Genomic DNA, 22,408 nt, shown 5'->3' with positions numbered 1-22,408 from the left:
AATGAAGAAAGACAAGAAAAAACTTTTTTTTTTCTTTTTTCAATTTTCAAAACTTTGTGACAAAAAGTGAGGTCTGCAAAATACTCACTATACCTCTCAGCAAATAGCTTGGGGTGTCTACTTTCCAAAATAGGGTAATTTGGGGGGGGTTTGTGCCCGCCTGAAGGCGGTGCTTGGTTTTCGGGGTCCCGTACGCAGCTAGGCTCCCAAAAAGTCCCACGCATGTGGTATCCCCGTACTCAGGAGAAGCAACAGAATGTATTTTGGGGTGTAATTTCACATATTCCCATGACATGTTTGAGCAATATATCATTTAGTGACAACTTTGTGCAAAAAAAAAAATGTGTCTCTTTTCCGCAACTTGTGTCACAATATAAAATATTCCATGGACTCGACATGCCTCTCAGCAAATAGCTTGGGGTGTCTACTTTCCAAAATAGGGTCATTTGGGGGGGTTTTGAACTGTCCTGGCATTTTATGCACAACATTTAGAAGCTTATGTCACACATCATCCACTCTTCTAACCACTTGAAGACAAAGCCCTTTCTGACACTTTTTGTTTACATGAAAAAATTATTTTTTTTTGCAAGAAAATTACTTTGAACCCCCAAACATTATATATATTTTTTTTTAAAGCAAATGCCCTACAGATTAAAATGGTGTGTGATTCATTTTTTTTTCACACAGTATTTGCGCAGCGATTTTTCAAACGCATTTTTGGGGGAAAAAACACACTTTTTTAAATTTTAATGCACTAAAAGACACTATATTGCCCAAATATTTGATGAAATAAAAAAGATGATCTTAGGCCAAGTACATGGATACCAAACATGACATGCTTTAAAATTGCACACAAACGTGCAGTGGCAACAAAATAAATACATTTTTAAAAGCCTTTAAAGCCTTTACAGGTTACCACTTTAGATTTACAGAGGAGGTCTACTGCTAAAATTACTGTCCTCGATCTGACCGTCGCGGTGATACCTCACATGCATGGTGCAATTGCTGTTTACATTTGATGCCAGACCGACGTTTGCGTTCGCCTTAGCGCGAGAGCAGGGGGGGACAGGGGTGTTTTTTTTTTTTTTTCTTTATTATTTTTTTGCTTTTTTATCTTATTTTTAAACTGTTCCTTTCAATTTTTTAAAATCATTTTTATTGTTATCTCAGGGAATGTAAATATCCCCTATAACAACAATAGGTAGTGACAGGTACTCTTTTTTGAAAAAATTGGGGTCTATTAGACCCTAGATCTCTCCTCTGCCCTCAAAGCATCTGACCACACCAAGATCGGTGTGATAAAATGCTTTCCCAATTTCCCAATGGTGCTGTTTACATCCGGCGAAATCTAAGTCATGAAATGCTCGTAGCTTCCGGTTTCTTAGGCCATAGAGATGTTTGGAGCCACTCTGGTCTCTGATCAGCTCTATGGTCAGCTGGCTGAATCACCAGCTGCATTCTCAGGTTCCCTGTTGAGACAGGAGAGCCAGAGAAAAACACGGAAGACGGTGGGGGGGGGCATTCCCTCCCACTGCTTGTAAAAGCAGTCTAGAGGTTAATTAGCCGCTAGGATTGCTTTTACATGAAAGCCGACCGCTGGCTGAAAAGAATGATACCAAGATTATACCTAAACCTGCAGGCATCATTCTGGTATAACCACTCAAAGTCGTGAATGGCGTACCTGAAGACAAAAAAATGGTTAACAATAAAACACAGTAAACGGTAAAGTATAAAAAATTGCATACCTGAAAAGCAAACATGATAAAACATAACAACAGTAAAACATTGGAGAATAGAATACAGTAAAAAAGATCAGAACGATAAGGAGAGAATAGAGAGAGAGAGAACAATAAAACGACTATTTTTTTTTATTTTATATATTTTTTTTTTTTTTACACTTTTTTTTGTAACTAACTTTTATAACTGTAACCGGTTCCAGGTTCGGGTCTCTCAAAATGCGATGGCATCTTGGGAGACCCTGTGAAAGTGTGCCTAGTCTGTGCAATGCTGTACCCTACGCTAATACTCAACTAGTGAATGGTAGCGTTCAAAACATTCACCAATGCAAAGACCAGGATTGTCAGGACAGGAGACACAATAATAGCGGGTGTCACGCTTATATCCGTGCTTGCTGCAGACACAACAAATTTTGGGGGGGGGGGGGTTCGTTGGGTAGGGGTACTCGGGAGGACATAAAGAAAATGCCTCTCATGCAGCCGACTGCATTTGGTTGGGGATGTAAATGGGGGAAGTACGGGCGCTGCAGAAGTGGTGGGTTCCCAATTAGGATTGGCGAATGCAGCAGGAAGGGTATTATGGGCATGACGGGCCTGTGTTTGTCTTCTTCTTGGTGGCAGCGAGACACTACTTGTGCTTGCCACCTCACCAGCTTGAACTTGGGACTCGCCACGTCACCAAGTGTTACTGCAGTGCTGGTTAGCTACAACCGGGGTGTACTAGGCCGCTGGTGCTTGCCAGTTCACCAAAACGCTACCAAAAAAACTGTTATCGATCGCAGGGATCAGGCCTGACTCTGCGAATGCTGCAGTTATGCGTTTAGTGTTTTGTAAGTGTCAGTGATCGATCGATACTGCACTTGGGTGGGCTGGGCCGGGTGGAGGGGCAAAACGCAGGTGCTAGCAGGTATCTGGGCTGATCCTGCTAACACTGCGTTTTTGGGAACCCTAAACTGCTGGGGACGCTAGTATAGATCTGATCGGATCAGATATTGATCCGTTCAGGTACTATACCACTAAGGGAGGTGTACGGTGCGTGCATGGGTGTTAGCGTTACTGGCGCTAACCTGACGCTGCCTGGGGCTGGTGCTTGCCAGTTCACCAAAATGCTACCAAAAAAAATGTTAGCGATTGCAGGGATCAGGCCTGACTCTGCGAACGCTGCAGTTATGTGTTTAGTGTTTTGTAAGTGTCAGTGATCGATCGATACTGCACTTGGGTGGGCTGGGCTGGGCTGGGCTGAGGGGCAAAACGCAGGTGCTAGCAGGTATCTGGGCTGATCCCGCTAACACTGCGTTTTTGGGAACCCTAAACTGCTGGGGACGCTAGTATAGATCTGATCGGATCAGATATTGATCTGTTCAGATACTATACCACTAAGGGAGGCGTATGCTGCGTGCGTGGGTGTTAGCGATACTGGCGCTAACCTGACGCTGTCAGGGGTGATCAGGGGGCTAAACCTTTATTCAGTAATAAACGGCGGGTGCCCTGACACTATAAAAAATAAACGAACTAACCAGCATCACCTATAACGGTTATACGGTGATCAGTGGTGAAAGGGTTAACTAGGGGGCAACCAAGGGGTTAAAACATTTATTAGGTAGTATATGGGGGTCCCTGATGCTATAAAACGCTGACGGCGAACCTAAATATTTACCTCCCTAACTAGCGTCACCAGTGACACTAATACAGCGATCAGAAAAATGATCGCTTAGCGACACTGGCGATGGGGGGTGATCAAGGGGTTAAAACTTTATTAGAGGGTGTTAGGGGGTACCCTAGACCTAAAGGGGGCTAACACTAACTGCCCTACCACACTAACTGTCACAAACTGACACCAATGCAGTAATCAGAAAAAAAAAAAAAACTGCTTGGTGTCAGTGTGACGGGGGGGGGGGGGGGGAGAGGTGATCGGGGGTGTAATGTGTGCCTGGCATGTTCTACTGTGTGTGTTGGTGCACTCACATTACAGTCTTCTCTCCTCTGCGCCGGAACGGAAAATACCGAGCCGAGGAGAGATGACATCATTTCCTCTGCCTCTGTGTACTATACAGAGGCAGGGAAATTATCCCATTGGCTGGGAGCGAGGGAGGGGGGGGCCACGAATGGATGGCCTCCCCCTCACCTCCGATCGCCGTGGGACAAATGCCGACCGCCTCGGGCACCGGGGGGGGTCCGATCGGACCCCCCACCCGCGGGAGGCAGATCACGTACAGGTACGTGATTCTGCCTGCCCGTGCCATTCTGTCAACGTACATCGTCGTGAGGCGGTTGGCAAGTGGTTAAAGTGGTTGTAAACCCTTACAGACTACTTTTACCTACAGGTAAGTCTATAATAAGGCTTACCTGTAGGTAATATCTCCTAAATCTGCATGGTTTAGGAGATATTTACTATATACGCTTGCGCCAACGTCATCGGCGCATGTGCACTATAGAAAACTGTCAGTCATGCCGTTTCTATAGGGCCCATGCCGTGACCGTGTGTAGGTAAGACTGTGTCTATGTGAGTAATTTTAGCTTTTAAGTTTGCTGGGTTGGTGCAAATGCACTGTGCAGTGGAAGCTGACACCAGCAACAGCTTATCTTGGTTGATTAAAAGGGAATCTGTATGTGAGGCCTTTGATAATCTTAAGGTTCAACCGCCAAGGTGAAGAAGTTTCCATAGGGGGCGGTGGTGGTCACAAGTGTTATTTGCACAATATAGAAAGTGTTGCACAGTAGGGTTTACAGACACACATTACCTTTTTCATGAATTTATAAATGCTTGTTAAGACTTAATTTTTGCAAATGTTTATTGAATTGTAAATTGCATAAACAGTATTTACTGTTATAGTTATTGGTTTGCATTGGTCACGCTAATTATGAGTGCAGTATAATAGTTGTGTATAAGTACTCCTAACCCTAAAAAAGTATATTCTATTGCTACCTTCTATATCTACCTTTTTTTATCGCTGCTGTGATCTGACTTTATATTAGGGGGTGATTACAATCATTTCCCACAGCCCTAATTTGTATAGGAATGTAGCCACCTTCTCTTACTCCACTCATTCCAAACAAACAGAAGTATAAGGGGGAAATGGAAAGGTCATTGAGAACGTTCACTGCAAGGAGGCAGAAAATTGCAGAAAGGAACAATTTCCTGAAAAACAGATCAATGCTTTTTGGAGACTAGGATACTCATTTAGCCCCGGTGCGACATGGCATGCAATTTGACAGTTCCAAATCGCACGACAAGTTCCACCTTATCGGACCGTTTATATCGCCGCAACTCATGTGGCAGTGGTTATGAAAAAGGTTCCTGCACTACTTGTTACGGATTTCATTGCAATTTGCATAGACTTCTGTTGTATGAATTTGCAAGCTGCAATGAAATTGGCAGCGTAAATTGCACTGATGTGCGGCTTTGAAATCGCTCTGAAGTAGCACAATTTCAAAGCTGCACCAGTGTAAATGGGGGCTTAGTATTATTTAAACATGATTTTAAAATGATCTCACAGTTAAAAAGGTTCATGGTCTCACATCGCCTGGATATTCAGTCCTTCCCCTGCTGAACTGAACTGGTGAACAACTTACATCCATGCCTCCACACACATTGATAACAGCATTATACTTGGATTGGTAGAAAGACTGATTTGTTTGGATTTTCCCATGCAAATTTTTGTTTTATTTTGATGATTTCAGTGATGTACCTAAGCTATTTCATTTCTTTCTAATTGTGGGACTAGCCTTACAGAACCCACTTTTTTTTTTTTGTAAATAAATAGTTCTACAGAAGCTGTACTTGAAAAGGCAAGCAGAGGGCAAAGGACTAGTAAGTTAGTTACCAGCTTTTCCTGTGGTGTCCCTGCAGCTGATCATTTCCCCATTACTGACTTATTGTGCCTTTGTCATGGTTATGCAATAGAGTTTGTCGATCAGCATACCTGTCTCCATGTGTTCATCTCTAGAGACCAGCTGACCCTCACCTGACTGCTTTTGTAACCTCTCCTCTAAGCATAGCCCCCCCCAGGCCTTATCAGGGAACCCTATATTAACCTGTGCACTGCAAGCCAGCAGTGCTGATCAACCATTGTGTGTTATCCTCTGTGTGTACTTGCTGTGTTTCCTACATCTGATTCCTGTTACCGACTTTGGCCTGTTCTTAACTATTCTTGTCTGCTTGTGACCCTGACCTTTGGCGTGTTCCCGACCATCCCTGTTTGCCTGTGACCCTGAACCTTGGCGTGTACTCTGTTGTCCTTGTCTGCTTGTGGCCCCAACCTTGGCTTGTCCCTTACTTTCCTTGTTGTTCCAGCCTGCTCCCTCCTTCCTCTTCTCCTGTAGTCTACCGTGAGCGTGAGCTGTGAGACCCTGGTGGGCCGCGACCTGGAGCCAGTCTGCAGCGCAGTCCATCCTTACCATTAAAGGCTCTGGTGAACACCTGCTGGCTCTTAGACTTCGCGCCCTGCGGAATCTATGCTCTAGCTCCCAGTGGGATCTGTGTCAGTGATCCAGTAGACCTGCTTCCTGGACCTCCCAGGGTTCAGTCCGCAGCAGTCAGCCGTAGGGTCCACTACCTTGCGGTGCACTCCTGATCCCAACGGTGTGCATCTGTCATCCAGCCTCTAGGTGATCTGACAGCCTTATTCTGCACTGTGTTTCTGTGTGGAAGCAGCCATCTTGAAGAACAGGGCTTTGCTTTCTAATGTCAGAGCTGCCTGGGCTCAACAGGGTTGCCAATGGTCTGTCACAAAACTCATTACCTTTTGTGGTTGTCTGTGACTTCGGTATTACTGAGCATGTGTACTGCCCTACTTGAAAATACAGCAGTCCGGATCCACTTTCCCTGGAAGTCATATGCTGCGTGCTTTTAAGCTCTTCTTGGAGCCAAGTAGGAGACAGATTAAGCTACGCATTAAGCTGGCCTGGTCTTTGGAGCACTGACAGAATAAAGTAGGTAAAACATAATAATGATATGAGGTTTCTGAACCCTATGACAGAATAACTGAAGTTGTACTTTGACTATGTGTCTGTAAAAAAAAAAGAAAAAAGTTGAGAAATGTTTTGCCCTTTAAGTAAAATTCTGGCTGACAAGGTAAGGTAACTAAAAAGGTAAATTTTTCGGGTTACTGCTTAGGCACAATTAACATTTCTAGATGTTCCCTATAAGTTACCAAATCCTCACTTTTTTGAGTTCAGGCCCACTTTAAAAGGCAAAAGGTAAAATATTGTAGCATCTTCATGATTCCCAGCATCAGAGAGGGCTGACATTTAACCTCAGGGTGCAAGTTGCTAGGCATGGTGAGTTGTGGACATTGTAGAAAAATGGACGCCAATCACTTTTAATGCTGAACAAAAGTGAGTTTATTGCTCACACAACCAAATTTAGGGAGAGGGGTAGGGGCACAGGACACCCTAGAACAAATATACAAGCAGACACCTCAACAAAAACCAAAAGAAAGACAGCGGCACAGGAATAGAGCCTTGAAGCTGTACCCAGCGTTCTGTACTTTAGTAGTAACATCTTCCTCTTAAAGCACCAACTCACAGTAAGGTGTAGGAATTGTCTGTAAGAGTATATCTTGACAGTTTTCCAGGCTCTCCACAGTTTCCTGATCTATGACGTCTGGTACTCTATCCCAGATCGCCATTCTTTTATTGATGCACGCAGGCAGGCCCTCAATTGCAGAGCCAGAAGCACATGGCCAGGCCTGCCCAGCATAGTAGTTTCCACACCAGACCAAGGTCTGGGTAGGATGATCCTGATCACTTAACCTCCCCAAACATTTATATTCTCTCCCAGCATGCACTAGGGCCAAGAAACTCCCACTGATTGGCTGAGAGAAATATGCACATTCATAACCCAGTTTCACTAAAGCTCATCATACTAACGTCAAAAGTACCAGTTACACCTACTGATAAAAGGGAGGAACTATAGCTACACCGAACTTAGAAGAAAACCCAAATTGATCAAAAAGATTAAAAAAGTAGCCAGGTTACCTACAACCCAGCAAAGCCCGATTTATGACAGGGTGGCGACAATACAAAACAAAAAACAAAAGCAAAATACGGGGTAATAATTAAAATCATTAGAAAAATGCTATATTGTGATTATTAAAAAAAAATAAGACAAGGTTAAAAACTAGTATATTCTTTCCACACACCTTATTAGGTGTATCATACATACCCCCATACTTGAAGATATGTTCAGTGCAGGTTAAGACTTAAATAATAACAAGGAAATAGGAAAATAGAAAATATGCAATAAGAAAGGAATACATTGAATAAAAGCATTAGAAAGACCATTTTAAGCACACAACATGGCTCAAATTGGCGTGCAGAAGACACTGGGTAATTTCTTGCTGATAGACAGGAAAAGGAAGCATTTGACCAGACCTTCATCCTGCCCCTTTCTCAATAAGAGGTCAAATACACACACCTACATCAATCAAGATAAGGTGGGATAGAGGCTTCTTTGTCTATATTGGAACTGATATGTCTCATGCCGGCAGAGGATTATATACAAATGGAAGAGGCTATGAGTTACACACAGAAACTAAGGAAGACATTTACGGCTAATATAAACCTCAGAGTCCAGGAAGGAAACTCAAGAGCTCCATCAATGACAATCTGATAAGTATGAAAAATGGTGCACTTTGCCTCAAAGTAGAGTGTTACAGAAAAAAAAAAATGTTGTAAAGACATTTAAAACATGTTAACTAGTCAAAAATCCTGTTTTTTGCAGTGTGTAATATGTACACTAATGTAATATTTTTTGTTAAATAAAAATACAAACAACTGCAAAGTAATTTAGCAACCATATTTAAGAGAACACTTACAAATAAGAAAAAAAAAAGACACTGGACAACAAAGATTCAGATTTCTAAACCTTTTTGGGTGTATCTTATAGATTTTCAGCTTCCAATCATGAAAAAAACTGTATTTTAACCTATTGCATATTGGATTCTAGAATTCTGTTTTTGCCATTTCTTCTTCCATATACTTTGTTCACCAATTGTCACTTGTGTTATAGAATGCTTTGACTTTAACAGACATTAAAGAGCCTATCACTTCAAAAAGCTTTTTTGACGTGTTTTTGATGCTTCTTTGAAGCTTTAACTACTTGAAGGCCAGGCCTTTTTCTGATATCTTTCACTTAAAAACCCCAAACGTTTTATATTTTTAAAGCAGAGGCCATGGAGAACAAAATGGTGGGTATTATAAGTTTTATGTCATGCGGTATTTGTGCAGCGTTTGTTTCAAACGCAATTATTTTGGAGAAATTACACAAAATATAATACCCAATTTTATTAATATAACAGGTGGTGTTACACCAAGTAAATAAGTACCAAACATGTCATGTTTTAAAATTGTGCATGCCCGTGCAACGGCGACAATCTATGTACATTTTTTATTCCATAGACAACACTTTAAAGTTTTTACAAGTTAACACTTTAGATTTACACAGGAGGTATGGTGCTAGAATTATTGCTCTCGATCTGATGTTCACGGTGATACCTTACATGTGTGGTGTTTGCGTATGGACGCGGGACCGACAGGTCGTTTTGTATCATATGATCCAGCGCAGGCTGACTATTGTTGGACACTGAAGTGAGATGCACTGGACACAGAGTACAAATGAAAATCAGTTTTAACCCTGTTGAACTCATGCTGCAAGTCAAAAACATTATAAGATTAAATACATTATAGTCATTAACCACTTGCTTACTGGGCACTTAAACCCCCTCCTGCCCAGACCAATTTTCAGCTTTCAGCGCTGATGCACTTTGAATGACAATTGCGTGGTCATACAACACTGTACCCAAATGAAATTTTTATCATTTTTTTTCCCACAGATAGAGCTTTCTTTTGGTGGTATTTTTTTTTTTTTTGCTACATCAGCGTTTACATTGATATATACGTCTTTTGGTGGTATTTAATCACAGCTGGAATTTTTATTTTTTGCTAAATAAACAAAAAAAGATGGAAAATTTTGAAAAAAAAAAAAAAAAATCATGTTTAATAGTTTGTTATAAAAATTTTGCAAACAGGTAATATTTCTCCTTCATTTATATGCGCTGATGAGGCTGCACTGGTGGGCACTGATAGGCTGCACTGATGGGCACTGATAGGCACAGTTAAGGCGGCACTGATAGGCACAGATAAGGCGGCACTGATGGGGACAGATAAGGCGGCACTGATGGCCACTGATAAGATGGCACTGATAGGTACCACTGATGGGCACTGATAGGTGGCACTGATGTGCAGCACTGTTGTTGAGGCACTGTGGCGCTGGTGGGCACTGGTAGGCAGCACTGTTGCCTATTGCTAGGTAGCACTGGCAGGGGGCACAGGTGGGCACTGAGAATCTGCTGGCAGCTTGCCGTGATCGGGACTGATGTCCCTCTCACGGCCGCCGGTGATCGGCTTTTTTTTCTCTCCTCAAGCTGTCATTGGCTGACAGCTGATCATGTGGTAAGGGGTCGGGATCGACCCCTTACTCCGATTTGTGATCCAGCGAGTCTCATAGACTCGCTGATCACAGAGCACTCCGCGTGCTCCCTACAGGGGGCGCACAGGCCGTTCAGGCACGGGAGGACATCAATGGACATACTCCCGGCAAAGCAGGTCCGCGCTGTAGCCGTCATTCGGCTATAGCGCGGATCTGCAGTAGTTAAAGGTTAACTTGATTTCTCTCAACATTCCTACATAATACAGTCATTTTAAAATTATATTTGAGATCAGTCTAAAGGGTTCTAGCACAATCACCATTTTTTTTTTGAAATGTGTTGTCCAGTGAAATCATATGCCATTTTAGTGTGTGAATTGATATCCCTCAGTGCACAACATTGCTGTATCCTGGGTATCAACATCAAAAGCCAATCAAAAGCCAATGTCAGACAATATGCAATATGTAGCAATAATGATTTGAACATTGGCCAAATGTTGCAACCACTCTTATTGTTAATCACATTCTTGCAGCGAAAAAAAAAAACTGTCCCAGATGCTACAACAGTACTGCAGATCACATCCATACGTTGTGGAGATGCCCTAAGTTGTCCTACTACAACCCCTGGCAAAAATTATGGAATCACCAGTCCCTGAGGATGTTCCTTCAGTTGTTTATTGTTGTAGAAAAAAAAGCAGATCGCAGACATGGCCAAAAACTAAAGGCATTTCAAATGGCAACTTTCTGGCTTCAAGAAACACTAAAAGAAATCAAGAAAAATAATTGTGGTGGCCAGTAACAGTTAGATTTATAGAACAAGCACAGGGAATAAAATTATGGAATCACTCAATTCTGAGGAAAAAATTATGGAATCACCCTGTAAATTTTCATTACAAACACTAACACCTGCATAAGATTAAATCTGCTTGTTAGTATGTAGGTAAAAAGGGTAAATCATCATGCAGTGTTGCACAAGATGTTGGTTGTTCACAGTCGGCTGTGTCTAAAACATGGACCAAATACAAACAACATGGGAAGGTGGTTAAAGGCAAGCATACTGGTAGACCAAGGAAGACATAAAAGCGTCAAGACAGAAAACTTAAAAGTGTAAGTAAACCCTCCTATCGTTTTCAGCCAAAGAAGCTGCCATCTTTGTCTCTGTTTAATCTACAACTGCCATGATGCTGCACATGTGATCAGTTATGACACCAGCCATTGGATGGTTTGACAGTTTGGTTGAGAGCACAACCAATGGGAGTGTTACATTTCCGGCACGTGCCGGAAATGAAGCTGTTTTATGGATGAGTTTACTTCCGCTTTAAAGCAATATGCCTTGAAAACAGAAAATGTACAACAAAACAAATGAGGAACAAATGGGAGGAAACTGGAGTCAACATCTGTGACCGAACTGTAAGAAACCGCCTAAAGGAAATGGGATTTACATACAGAAAAGCTAAAAGTAAGCCATCTCCAACACCTAAACACAAAAAAACAAGGTTACAATGGGCTAAGGAAAGGCAATCGTGGACTGTGGATGATTGTATGAAAGTCATATTCAGTGATGAATCTCAAATCTGCATTGGGCAAGGTGATGATGCTGGAACTTTTGTTTGGTGCCGTTCCAATGAGATTTATGCAGACAACTGTTTGAAGAAAACATGCAAATTTCCACAGTCAATTATGATATGGGGCTGCATGTCAGGTAAAGGCACTGGGGAGATGGCTGTCATTAAATCTTCAATAAATAAAAGGTTTACATTGAAATTTTGGACACTTTTCTTATCCCATCTATTGAAAGGATGTTTGGGGATGATGAAATAATTTATCAAGATGATAATGCATCTTGCCATAGAGTAAAAACTGTGAAAAAATTCCTTGAAGAAAGACACATAAGGTCAATTTCATGGCCTGCAAACAGTCCGGATCTCAATCCAATTGAAAATCTGTGGTAGAAGTTAAAGAAAATGGTCCATGACAAAGCTCCAACCTGCAAAGATGATTTGGCAACAGCAATCAGAGAAGGCTGGAGCCAGATTGATGAAGAGTACTGTTTATCACTCATTAAGTCAATGCCTCAGAGACTGCAAGCAGTTATAAAAGCCAGAGGTGGTGCAACAAAGTACTAGTGATGTGTTGGAGTGTTATTTTGTTTGTTTGTTTTTCATGATTCCATAATTTTTTTCTCAGAATTGAGTGATTCCATAATGTATTCCCTGTGCTTGTTCTATAAATCTAACTGTTACTGGCCACCACAATTATTTTTCTTGATTTCTTTTAGTGTTTCTTAAAGCCAGAAAGTTGCCATTTGAAATGCCTTTAGTTTTTGGCCATGTCTGTGATCTGCTTTTTTTCTACAACAATAAACAACTGAAGGAACATCCTCAGGGACTGGTGATTCCATAATTTTTGCCAGGGGTTGTACTCGCAAACATGATATCCACCTTTAATAGTACATTCCATGTTGCAATACCTCTGGACCCATTTAAGTGTCTACTTATATCATTGGATGAGTAGGCTTTGCAAACTAATAGCTAAAAAATTGTTGTCTGCTCATCAACCGACAAACACAAACTGGAAAAAAAACAGGGTATCTCTCCATTACTAAAAGAAAAACAAATTTTCCAGTGCAGTCTGCCAACATAAATTTCACAAATTATGGGACCCTCGGTTGGCAGTATCAGAATTAGCTCCTATGACACAAATTTCAGCAAGGATTTCTATAGCAGCCCAGGTAGTTGGAATTTTTAAAGATAATCCTAGCAGAGGCTGAAATAAAATGTTTTGAAGTTGTGTAATTGAATTTCCAATTTTTTTGTGTGTCTATGACAACTGGACTGCTGCTTATGGTCTCGGGAGTCCTGTAGACTGGATGTAGTAGTAGCTCCTCATACAGCAGGTTTCCAGGCCCACAGTAGAGAGTAGAGATTTTTAAAATTTAAAAGGGCTGCATTGAGGCAACTACATCCAGATACAGTCTCTGCATGGAGAAAGCTAGTTTCACTAAAATAACAGTTACAGATCTATTTAGTTCATCTGCAAATTGTATTTTTTTTCCTTTAGCAGCTCGTGATTTTAGTTCATGAGATTCCATAAACAAACTATATTTTAAATTCTGTTAACATTTACATTTGTAACATGAAAGAATTTCATGAACTGTGAATATTTTATACTTGTGCTGACAATAACTCTCAAGCTCCAAAGTAAAACTAATAATAAAAAAATACTGGAAAAATAGGGAAAAAACATGAAAATACATAATGCAGATTTGTTCAGCTGTTAGCGTGGCCCTAACAGCATATAGCAATCAGTCTTCCAGGATACTATTCCAGAATCTTCAAATCTGTAACATGGATCTACCACATAAAATCAATTCTGTCATAATTACAGAAAGTTCCACTCTGATTAGAATTGCACAAAGTGTTTACCGAGGCTGCAAGAGTAATACAATAACAGCCGATGAGCTTGGCTGTACATTTATCATGCTGGGATCAAATCAGCATGCCACTTTCCCTCAGTATGCCTTTTAAATCCTGCAGGGTTACATTTTATGACTTGTCATGGCAGTTTTAAATCATCCATACATTTTCTCTGGAGTTGGATATATTCATGGACTTCTCAATAAATCAAGTGCTGTGTGATACCCATGACAAAATCACATCCCATAGCTTATGATGTCACCAGGGGTTGAAAATCAAATTTCATGGACCGATAGTAAATCATTGTTTGATTTTGATATAGTGTAAGCTGATCTCGCTGCCTGCGGTCTGGCGTCTGCCTGAAAGGTGGTCAGTCTGGCAACAAACAACATGCAATGTAATCAAGGCTGTAGTGTTAGAGACATTACCAGTTCACGAGGCAAGAAAGCTTCTTCCTGTCGAGCAACCACCAGAGACACTGTCTCGCCCAGCCTGGTACTCCTTAGCATGGCTACAAGCTCCTCTTGTGTTTTTCCAGCAATTGCTATGCCATTAACCTTTTAGGAAACACAACATTTAAACATGGTTTTAATTGATCACTATAGCTTTAAGAAAATGACTATGAATGACTACTAGCAAAAGTCTTTCAGCAGAAGTTGTTAAGTATACCATACTCCATAGGTATGCAATGCATATATCCTGCATTACAAACAGTATATTAAAAACTTCAATGGGACATTTGCATCTATGAAACACTGCTTGCATTTTATTATTTACTTTTAAGAGAAAAAGTCTATGTATTTTAAGATTGTGTATGATAATTACCATAATAAAAATGCAAATGCATTAATCAAAAGCAAAGTTGCGCAAATGTGATTACAAGTATCCTAAGAATTGAAAGTTACACTGACTGATAGCATTAGCAATTCACTGATTGGTTTTATGTGTTGTCTGTAACTGTCTTTTTAATAAGCCTTTGCAATTTCAAGTTGAAAGACTCAGAATTTCAATATCGATTTTCATCAATACTAAATAAAGAACCAGCAAAAAATTGATGAATATTAGATCTGCATAGATGATATAGCAAATATAATCAGGCCGATTTGCTTAGCTTGAATGAAGGAGTAACATATTAACAGCAAAAACAAGTCTAATGCCCCGTACACACGATCAGAAATTCCGCCAGCAAAAGTTGGATGTGAGCTTTTGGTCAGAAATTCCGATAGTGTGTATGCTCCATCGGACTTTTGCTGACAGAATTCCAGCCAGCAAAAAATTGAGAGCAGGTTCTCTATTTTTCGGTCGGAAAAAGTTCCTATCCGAAAATGCGTTCATCTGTATGCAATTCGGATGTGCAAAAAATCACGCATGCTCGGAAACAATTTGACGCATGCTCGGAAGCCTTGAACTTAATTTTCTCGTCTTGTCGTAGTGGTGTATGTCACCGCGTTCTTAACGGTCGAAAGTTCAGAGAACTTTTGTGTGACCATGTGTATGCAAGGCAAGCTTGAGCGGAATTCCGTTGGAAAAACCATCCAAGTTTTTTGTGACGGAATTTCTGATCGTGTGTATGGGGCATAACATGTTAGCATGTTATTACTGCACAGACAAATCACAACAGATTTAAAAAGGTAAGAAAACCCCCCTTATGTGTTACATCCACTCAGTTTGTTCATATCAGCTAAAAACAGAAAACAACAGAAAATAGGATTTTAAAGGTTGCCACTTATAATCCCAAATATGAAAGAAAGGGTATGTGTGTGTGTGTGTGTATATATATATATATATATATATATATATATATATAAAGTTTATTTGCTCAACATGTTTAAAATCTCATAAAAGTGTAACAAAGCATACAAATACTGATCATCTCCCATCATTAATGACCAGATATACTGTATAAACATACAGAGAAACCTATCTGAATGGCCCACTATCAATATATAGTAGTATGCATATAGCCGGGTATAAATACAGCATATGCAGGGCCAGACGTAGGAATCAATGTATTGTCACAGTGATTTCTATTGGTGACGATACTTTCATTCTTATGTCTGGCCCTGCATATGGTGTATTTATACCAGTCTATATCCATACTACTATATATTGATAGTGGGCCATTCAGATAGGTTTCTCTTTATGTTTATATTTCTGGTCATTAATGATGAGAGATGATCAGCATTTGTATGCCGTTACACTTTTGAGATTTTAAACATGTTGGTCAAATAAACTTTGCATTTATATATATATATATATATATATATATATATATATATATATATATATATATATATATGAGTACCCTTTCTTTCACACCTGGGATTATAAGTGGCAACCGTTTAAATCCTATTTTCTGTTTTTGCATGTTATATATGGATGTGGTGCCACAATGTACAGGATATGTCTCTAAATTCTACTTAATATTGTTCATATCGCCTAAAGTGGACCATATACCTTGTAGTCTGACCAATCGACTTTAGATCCACATACAATTATGTAGCACAAGAGCCCACCTGACTAGATACAAATTGACTGAATTGTTTGAGTAGAACTTCGATGACAGGGGTGTTCAACCTTTTGAAGAGCGAGGGTCACTTAAAGCGGAAGTAAACCCATCCATAAAACAGTTACCTTTCCGGCACATGCCGGAAATGTAACACTCCCATTGGTTGTGCTCTTAACCAAACTGTCAAACCATCCAATGGCGGATGTCATAATTGATCATGTGTGCAGCATCATGACAGTTGTAGATGAAACAGAGGCCAAGGTGGCAGCTTCCTTGGCTGAAAAACAATAGGAGGGTTTACTTCCAATTTAAGTGATTTGATAACTGGTCATAGGTCACAATGACCTATGGGCTTTTACACTCCCCCCAAACCACAAATGTAAATGAGCCCTTATTGTGCTGAGCCCCCTATAAGGCTGCTTTCACACTGATGTGTTGCGGTTTATCTGCACCGCAAGTGCACCAACAGGTTTCATGCGGCTTAGCTGCACTGAGCCATAGACTTTAATGACTTCTTGCTGTTGTGGTGCACTTTCTGCAAGAACACCAAAACTCCCACATTTATTAGTTTTGAGGCATTTTCAGAAAGTGCATCAAACCCACAGGATACAATAGAAGTCTATGTTTCAGTGCAGGTAACTCACAGGAAAGCTGAAGGTGCACTGCATCAGTGTGAAAGCAGCCAATTAACCATTGCAAAACTACTGCTCATAAATCCCCAAATTCTACAAAACTCTAATATTATGCCCATTGTTGTGATTGCTGTGATGCCCAAACTGTGATTTTCATAAACTGACTTTTCTTCACTTTCAGCATCTGCAGGAATCGCAGGCTATAGAAAATGTTGCTGTCCCAGGTGGAGTGCATTTGGTTTGACTCTGTCTGGGAGTATCGCTATAGAGCATTGGCTTATGCAGTTCTGCTCCCTTCACAGTGGCTTGATTCCTCTACCGCAGGCTCCATCCACAACATTGATGCTATGGGAAGGTGGGTTGGCAATCCACAATCTGGGTTTGACAACCTGCCATCTCAGAGCAGAAGGTCACAGGCTGCATCAGAGGGCTCAGCGGGCCACGTGTGGCATGTGGGCCATTGGCCGGGCCCCCCGGTTCTATGACATGACACATATAAAACTAAGAACAACTGTATATATTGCAGGTTACTGGGGAGAAGATCCCTAGCCTACTGTGATGGAGGAGGGGGGGGGGATCAGGGAGGAGCAGGCAGATTCTGAACATTTTACATGTTACACACTAGATATTGGTGTAACGTGACTTTTCAGAAAGGTGGATTTCTCCTTTATTAGCTGACAAGAATTCTGTCAGGGTCAACAGGTATTTTTTGCACTTACATCTAAAACATAATAAACACTTTCAATAGTGTATTTAACAGACAAAAAAGAGACCAAACAAGAGAAGTTCATTGTTAGGGTTCATATACACTCTATAACACTTTTGGGCTGATTTACTAAAACTGGAGCGTGCAAAATATGGTGCAGCTGTGCATGGTAGCCAATCAGCTTCTAACTTCAGCTTGTTCAATTAAGCTTTGACAAAAAAAAATCAGAAAGCTGATTGGTTTTTATGCAGAGCTGCGCCAAATTTTGCACTCTCCAGATTTAGTAAATTGACCCCTTTGTGTTAACTTTTAATATCTGGTATTAAAGGCTACGTTCACGGTTTGTGAAAAAAAAACAAATGCACATATTTCTGTAGAAAAAAAAATGTGCATTTATTATTTTTTTCCTGCAAGAGCCTGGAAAGCATTGCACCCTCGATCAGTAGATCACGGGTGCAACATCAGGTTTCTGCAGACTCTGAGTATAGCTGTCTGCCTGTACCTCCCACATGGGCAGACAGTTACAGAAGAGCAAAAAGATCAATGAACTACGAGAGCGCTCACCCGCACACTCGCAGTTCACTGAGAACAACAAGCTTTCTGCTGTAGTGGAAGACAGTACTTCATTAAAGTAGTCCATTAATTTATAGATTGCTGTGAATAATTGATGTGGCTGTGTGAGTGGAGCCCTACACCGCCATGTTATTTTTAAATTGTGACAGTGGGTGCAGAGAGAAGAACCCCAGGCCACGGTCACAGGGAAAGATCGGGAGAAGGGGACTGCTGGAGCATGTTACATGTTACACCCTAGTTTGGGTATAAAGTGTAACATGCTCAAAAAAGGTGAATTTAAGAATATGTAAACCAGACATTTCATATTCCTGATATAACAACCCCCCCCCCCTTTTGCAGCTTAAAACAGGAGGTAAGTAATCACTTAACCTCCCTGGCGGTATGATTATTTCAGATTTTTATGCTGAAAGTGGTACAATTATTTTGCACGGAAATTTGGCATTTTATATTGTAGGCCTGTAATTCTTAGGAATAACTCACTTAAATCTGTCCAAACAAGAGTCTAGTAGACATCCCGGGTATGATAAAGTTTGAAAAATGAAATAAAAAATTATAATATAATAAATAACTATAAATAATTATAACAAATAATAATATAATAATAATAAAAATTATTCAATAATGTACTCAAATCAAAAACACTGAAATTTGCTCAGTTGCAGAATTGTCACTGTCAATACTTTCAGTGTTTGATGACAAATTTCCCCACGAATCACTATCGCTCAATTCTGCAAGTGATTCTAATTTATTATCGCTGTTTTCTAGCTGATCTCAAAGCACTTTTGACGTAAACTGACATTTTTTGGTTGCTATGTTCAATCTCCAGTTTCCTGGCAGAAAGAATAGTATTTATAATATAAACCTGCATGCAGTACACGGGACAAACCACTAGGGACAAAGGGGATGTGTAATTATTTGATACAGTATATTGTAATCTTACAGATTACAGTACTGTATCTAAACTGTGTTTTTTGCTTTTTGAATTTGGCGCCGAACTCCGTCCCCGTGTGTCGCAACGCTCGCAGGGAACAGAGCTCGGCACTGTGAATCGAGCGAGACATGGCGACTCACATATCACAGCGGGGATACATCACAGGATCCAGGGGACAAGGTAAGTAACCTCTACATGGATCCTGCAATGCGATCCCGATCTGGCTCGGGGTTGCCGCTTTTGATACTGAAATCTCACCCCGAGCCAGACTCAGGAATACCGCCAAGGAGGTTAAAAAAGGGGAAAAGTTATTTATAATGCTTTTTATATGTATACACAAATGTTTTGCCATTCATTTCTATTTTAAACTGAATGGATTATTTTACAAGGCGAAGATTCACATATACTTTATCCTTTAAATGCATTGTTACTGAGTAAAATGAGACAATTTACTCATATAATGCAATGGCAGGTGTCTAAGGATAATGATATTCAAGCACTTGAGGGAACTTAGTACAATAAGGTATTTTATTATAAATAGCCCTTTAGCCAATGTGATATAATAAAACTTTTTTTTTTTTACAAAACAGCAAGGCCACTTAAAGGCCAGATCAAACATCCAGTATGGTACTTATGTTGCGTACACAGGACCGGTTTTGCCGTCAGAATAAACTCCAAAGGTTTCTCCGACGGAACTCCGACGGAATTCCGCTCAAGCGGTCTTGCATACACACGGTCACACCAAAGTCTGACCGTCTAGAACGAGTTGACGTACAACATGTAAAACAGGCCTAGAAAAAGGAAGTTCAATAGCCAGTCGGCAATAGCTTCCGTCTCGTACTTGCTTCAGAGCATGCGTCGTTTTCGGTCCGTCGGAACAGCATACAGATGAGCGGTTTTCCTGAAAGGAATTGGTTCCGTCGGAAATATTTAGAACATTTTCCATTTCTAGGTCTGTCAGAATTTTCGAAAAAAAAAAGTCCGATGAGGCGTACACACGATCGGAATAGACAATGAAAAGCTTCTGTCTGATTTTTTCTGTTGGACATTCCGCTCGTATGTACGCGGCATAAGTATTCTCTGAATATGGCTGAAGCGCTTTAAAAATGGTTAATTTGGGGATGGAAAGAATAGGCACACCATAATGTAATTCTTAATGCCTGATTAATCTCACCAGGTCCTTTCATTGCGACATTGCAGAAGGAAAAGCATAACTTTGTTTATGCAAACACTGACTTTTTATAAAGTAATTTTCCTAGAAATTCCTGGGGGCTCTAGCAGTGCTCTGATAAATCTTAAGTGCAACATTGAGTGTATAATCTAGTACTTGGTGCTCAACAATATTCTGAAATAGAATGTAGTACATTGACCGCTGTATTTTGTGAAAAAAAATAAAAAATCCTCTTCCTCCTAAAATTGTTTCTTCACATTTTTTTTGCTTGTTTGCTTTTAGAAAGCTATTCCAGCTTGCAGTATTTTAAACCATTTTGTTCCAGTTTCTTGCTGTTCTTACAGCATGCATTTTCAAACATAACAAAATACTAGCTGTAAATCTACTAAACAGAGATCCAGTACTCTCTTTACAACAGCAAAGAAGCCTATTTGCCATTGTAATTAAGGTGACCCCTTCCCCTATTCCTAGAGAAGCCATTTCACAGCATGCTGAACAAGGACCAAAGAGTAAAGAGGTTACATTTCTTTAAATTGGAAAACAGAAATAAAACATATAAAAGCATAGAAGAATCATGACCAGCTTCAATACAAAACTCGCCCAGGAAGGTAGAGTCCCATCAGAACCTTTCCATAGTTGACTCCTCAATTTGTGCTGCCATGGAAACAATCTTCTAAGGCAGGAGAATTGCACTAAAAATATATCATTTATTTTTTAATACATAAATCCTGAAAGCAAATCAAAAATGGAATTGCTTTTAAATTGATGTAGACTTTAGTAAGTTTACTTTAATGTTTGCAATCCAAACTCTGTGCTTGAACATTTCCGCAGTTATCTTACCTAATCTGAGAGATTCCATTCTGATCTGCAAATTTTTTTTCAGAATACACAAGAGACAGAATACACCACATATTACATAACTTAGGTCTGAGCACAAGAACGATCATACTTGAATGCAACTTTGGAATTTTCTTGAATTTGGACTTTGGTAAATTCTCAAAAAAAAATTATAAATATCTAATATATAAGTTGGTAATTCACATACCTCTGCTATTCGATCTCCAGACAGTAACCGTCCATCCTTTATGGCTGCTCCTTTGGGGAGAATGTTTTTAACGAAAATAGGGCCAGGTCCATGTACTGTAGAATCCCTGGTGACCACTGTGAATCCAAGCCCATCTGCACCTGGATTGGAAGTAGTCAATAGAAATTTGTGACAGATACTCTAAACAGTTGTGTTCACACACAAAATCTCATCAGAAGACAGAATGGTAATGTTCAGAATTTTGGCTTATTTCCAAATTAACATGTTAATTACAATCTTAGTCCATAGTAGTTGAAAACGTTAAAAACTTATAAGATGATTTGTGATTGGTTGCTATATTTTTATGCTGCCTTTCTCTTCAAGGTTCATAGCCTATCCAAAAAAAACACACACAGTGATCATAATATATTGGTGCGGGCAAGGCATGAACAAATCTCCCAGAGATTTAGTAGCCAGTTAAAAAAAAAAAAAGACTAGGAGCAAGCAAATTACAGCCAGAAGCCAGTGGCACACATTCATGAGCACATAGTGACAAAGTAAGAGGAAGGTGGAGAGTCCTAAAAAATTATTTCAAGGTGGTTTTCTCAGAAATACTACCTGTGCTTCGAGCCACACCAGAGAAGCAGAAGGAGCTTAGGGAACTGAACAAGAGGCTGAGGAACTGTAGGAAGGCGGGGTTTGGGTTCTTGGGTTACCGACTCTTTAGTAAGGACAGACTGCACCTTAATAGGTAGCGTGCAGCTTTATTGGGAAGAAAGATGGCCAGAGTTGGAGGGGCTTTTAAACTAGGTGTTGAGGGGGGGGGGGGGGTTCAGAGCAAGCGACAGCCAGCAGTGAGCAGAAGGACAGAGGGTAATAGTGGAGTCAGTAGTGATAATATAGCCATAACGACTAATCCTGGGGTGAATTGAGTGGACAAACCAAAAACAAAGCCTGAGAACACATGAGAAAATAATATGCACCTATACAACACTGAGAGGCGTATACACAAATGCCAGGAGCCTAGCTAACAAAATGGAGAAACTGGACCTGGTATTACACGAGGAGGACATAGACTTTGTGGGAATAACAGAAACTTGGTTTTACAGCTCACACGAGGTAGAAGAGGGGGGTGTCTTTATATAAAAAATGATGTAAGGGTGGCAGAGTTGGTGTGGGTAGAACTCCAAAAAGAAGTGGGAAATTAATAGTGGGGGTATGTTACAAGCACCCCAACCTAAAGGAGAAGGAGGAGAGGCACCTCCTATCAGTTAGAAATGGC

General features: G+C 40.4%; 1 protein-coding gene across 4 annotated transcripts in view; it reads right to left on the bottom strand.

Moving 5' to 3' along the window:
- The window catches only part of PARD3B (par-3 family cell polarity regulator beta), a 2,266,259-nt gene that overhangs the window by 1,582,976 nt on the left and 660,875 nt on the right, over positions 1-22,408 (bottom strand). For all 4 annotated transcript variants that reach the window (XM_073633364.1, XM_073633363.1, XM_073633365.1 and 1 more), the window contains exons 9-10: positions 21,148-21,287; positions 14,009-14,137 (exon numbers count right to left, since the gene is read on the bottom strand). In XM_073633364.1, the coding sequence (XP_073489465.1) occupies positions 14,009-14,137; positions 21,148-21,287 (269 nt within the window). The remainder of the gene's footprint in view (positions 1-14,008; positions 14,138-21,147; positions 21,288-22,408) is intronic.

The sequence above is a fragment of the Aquarana catesbeiana genome, linkage group LG06 (genome assembly GCF_042186555.1).
Source record: "Aquarana catesbeiana isolate 2022-GZ linkage group LG06, ASM4218655v1, whole genome shotgun sequence".
NCBI lineage: Eukaryota > Metazoa > Chordata > Amphibia > Anura > Ranidae > Aquarana > Aquarana catesbeiana.
This window is presented reverse-complemented; position numbering and strand designations above follow the sequence as displayed.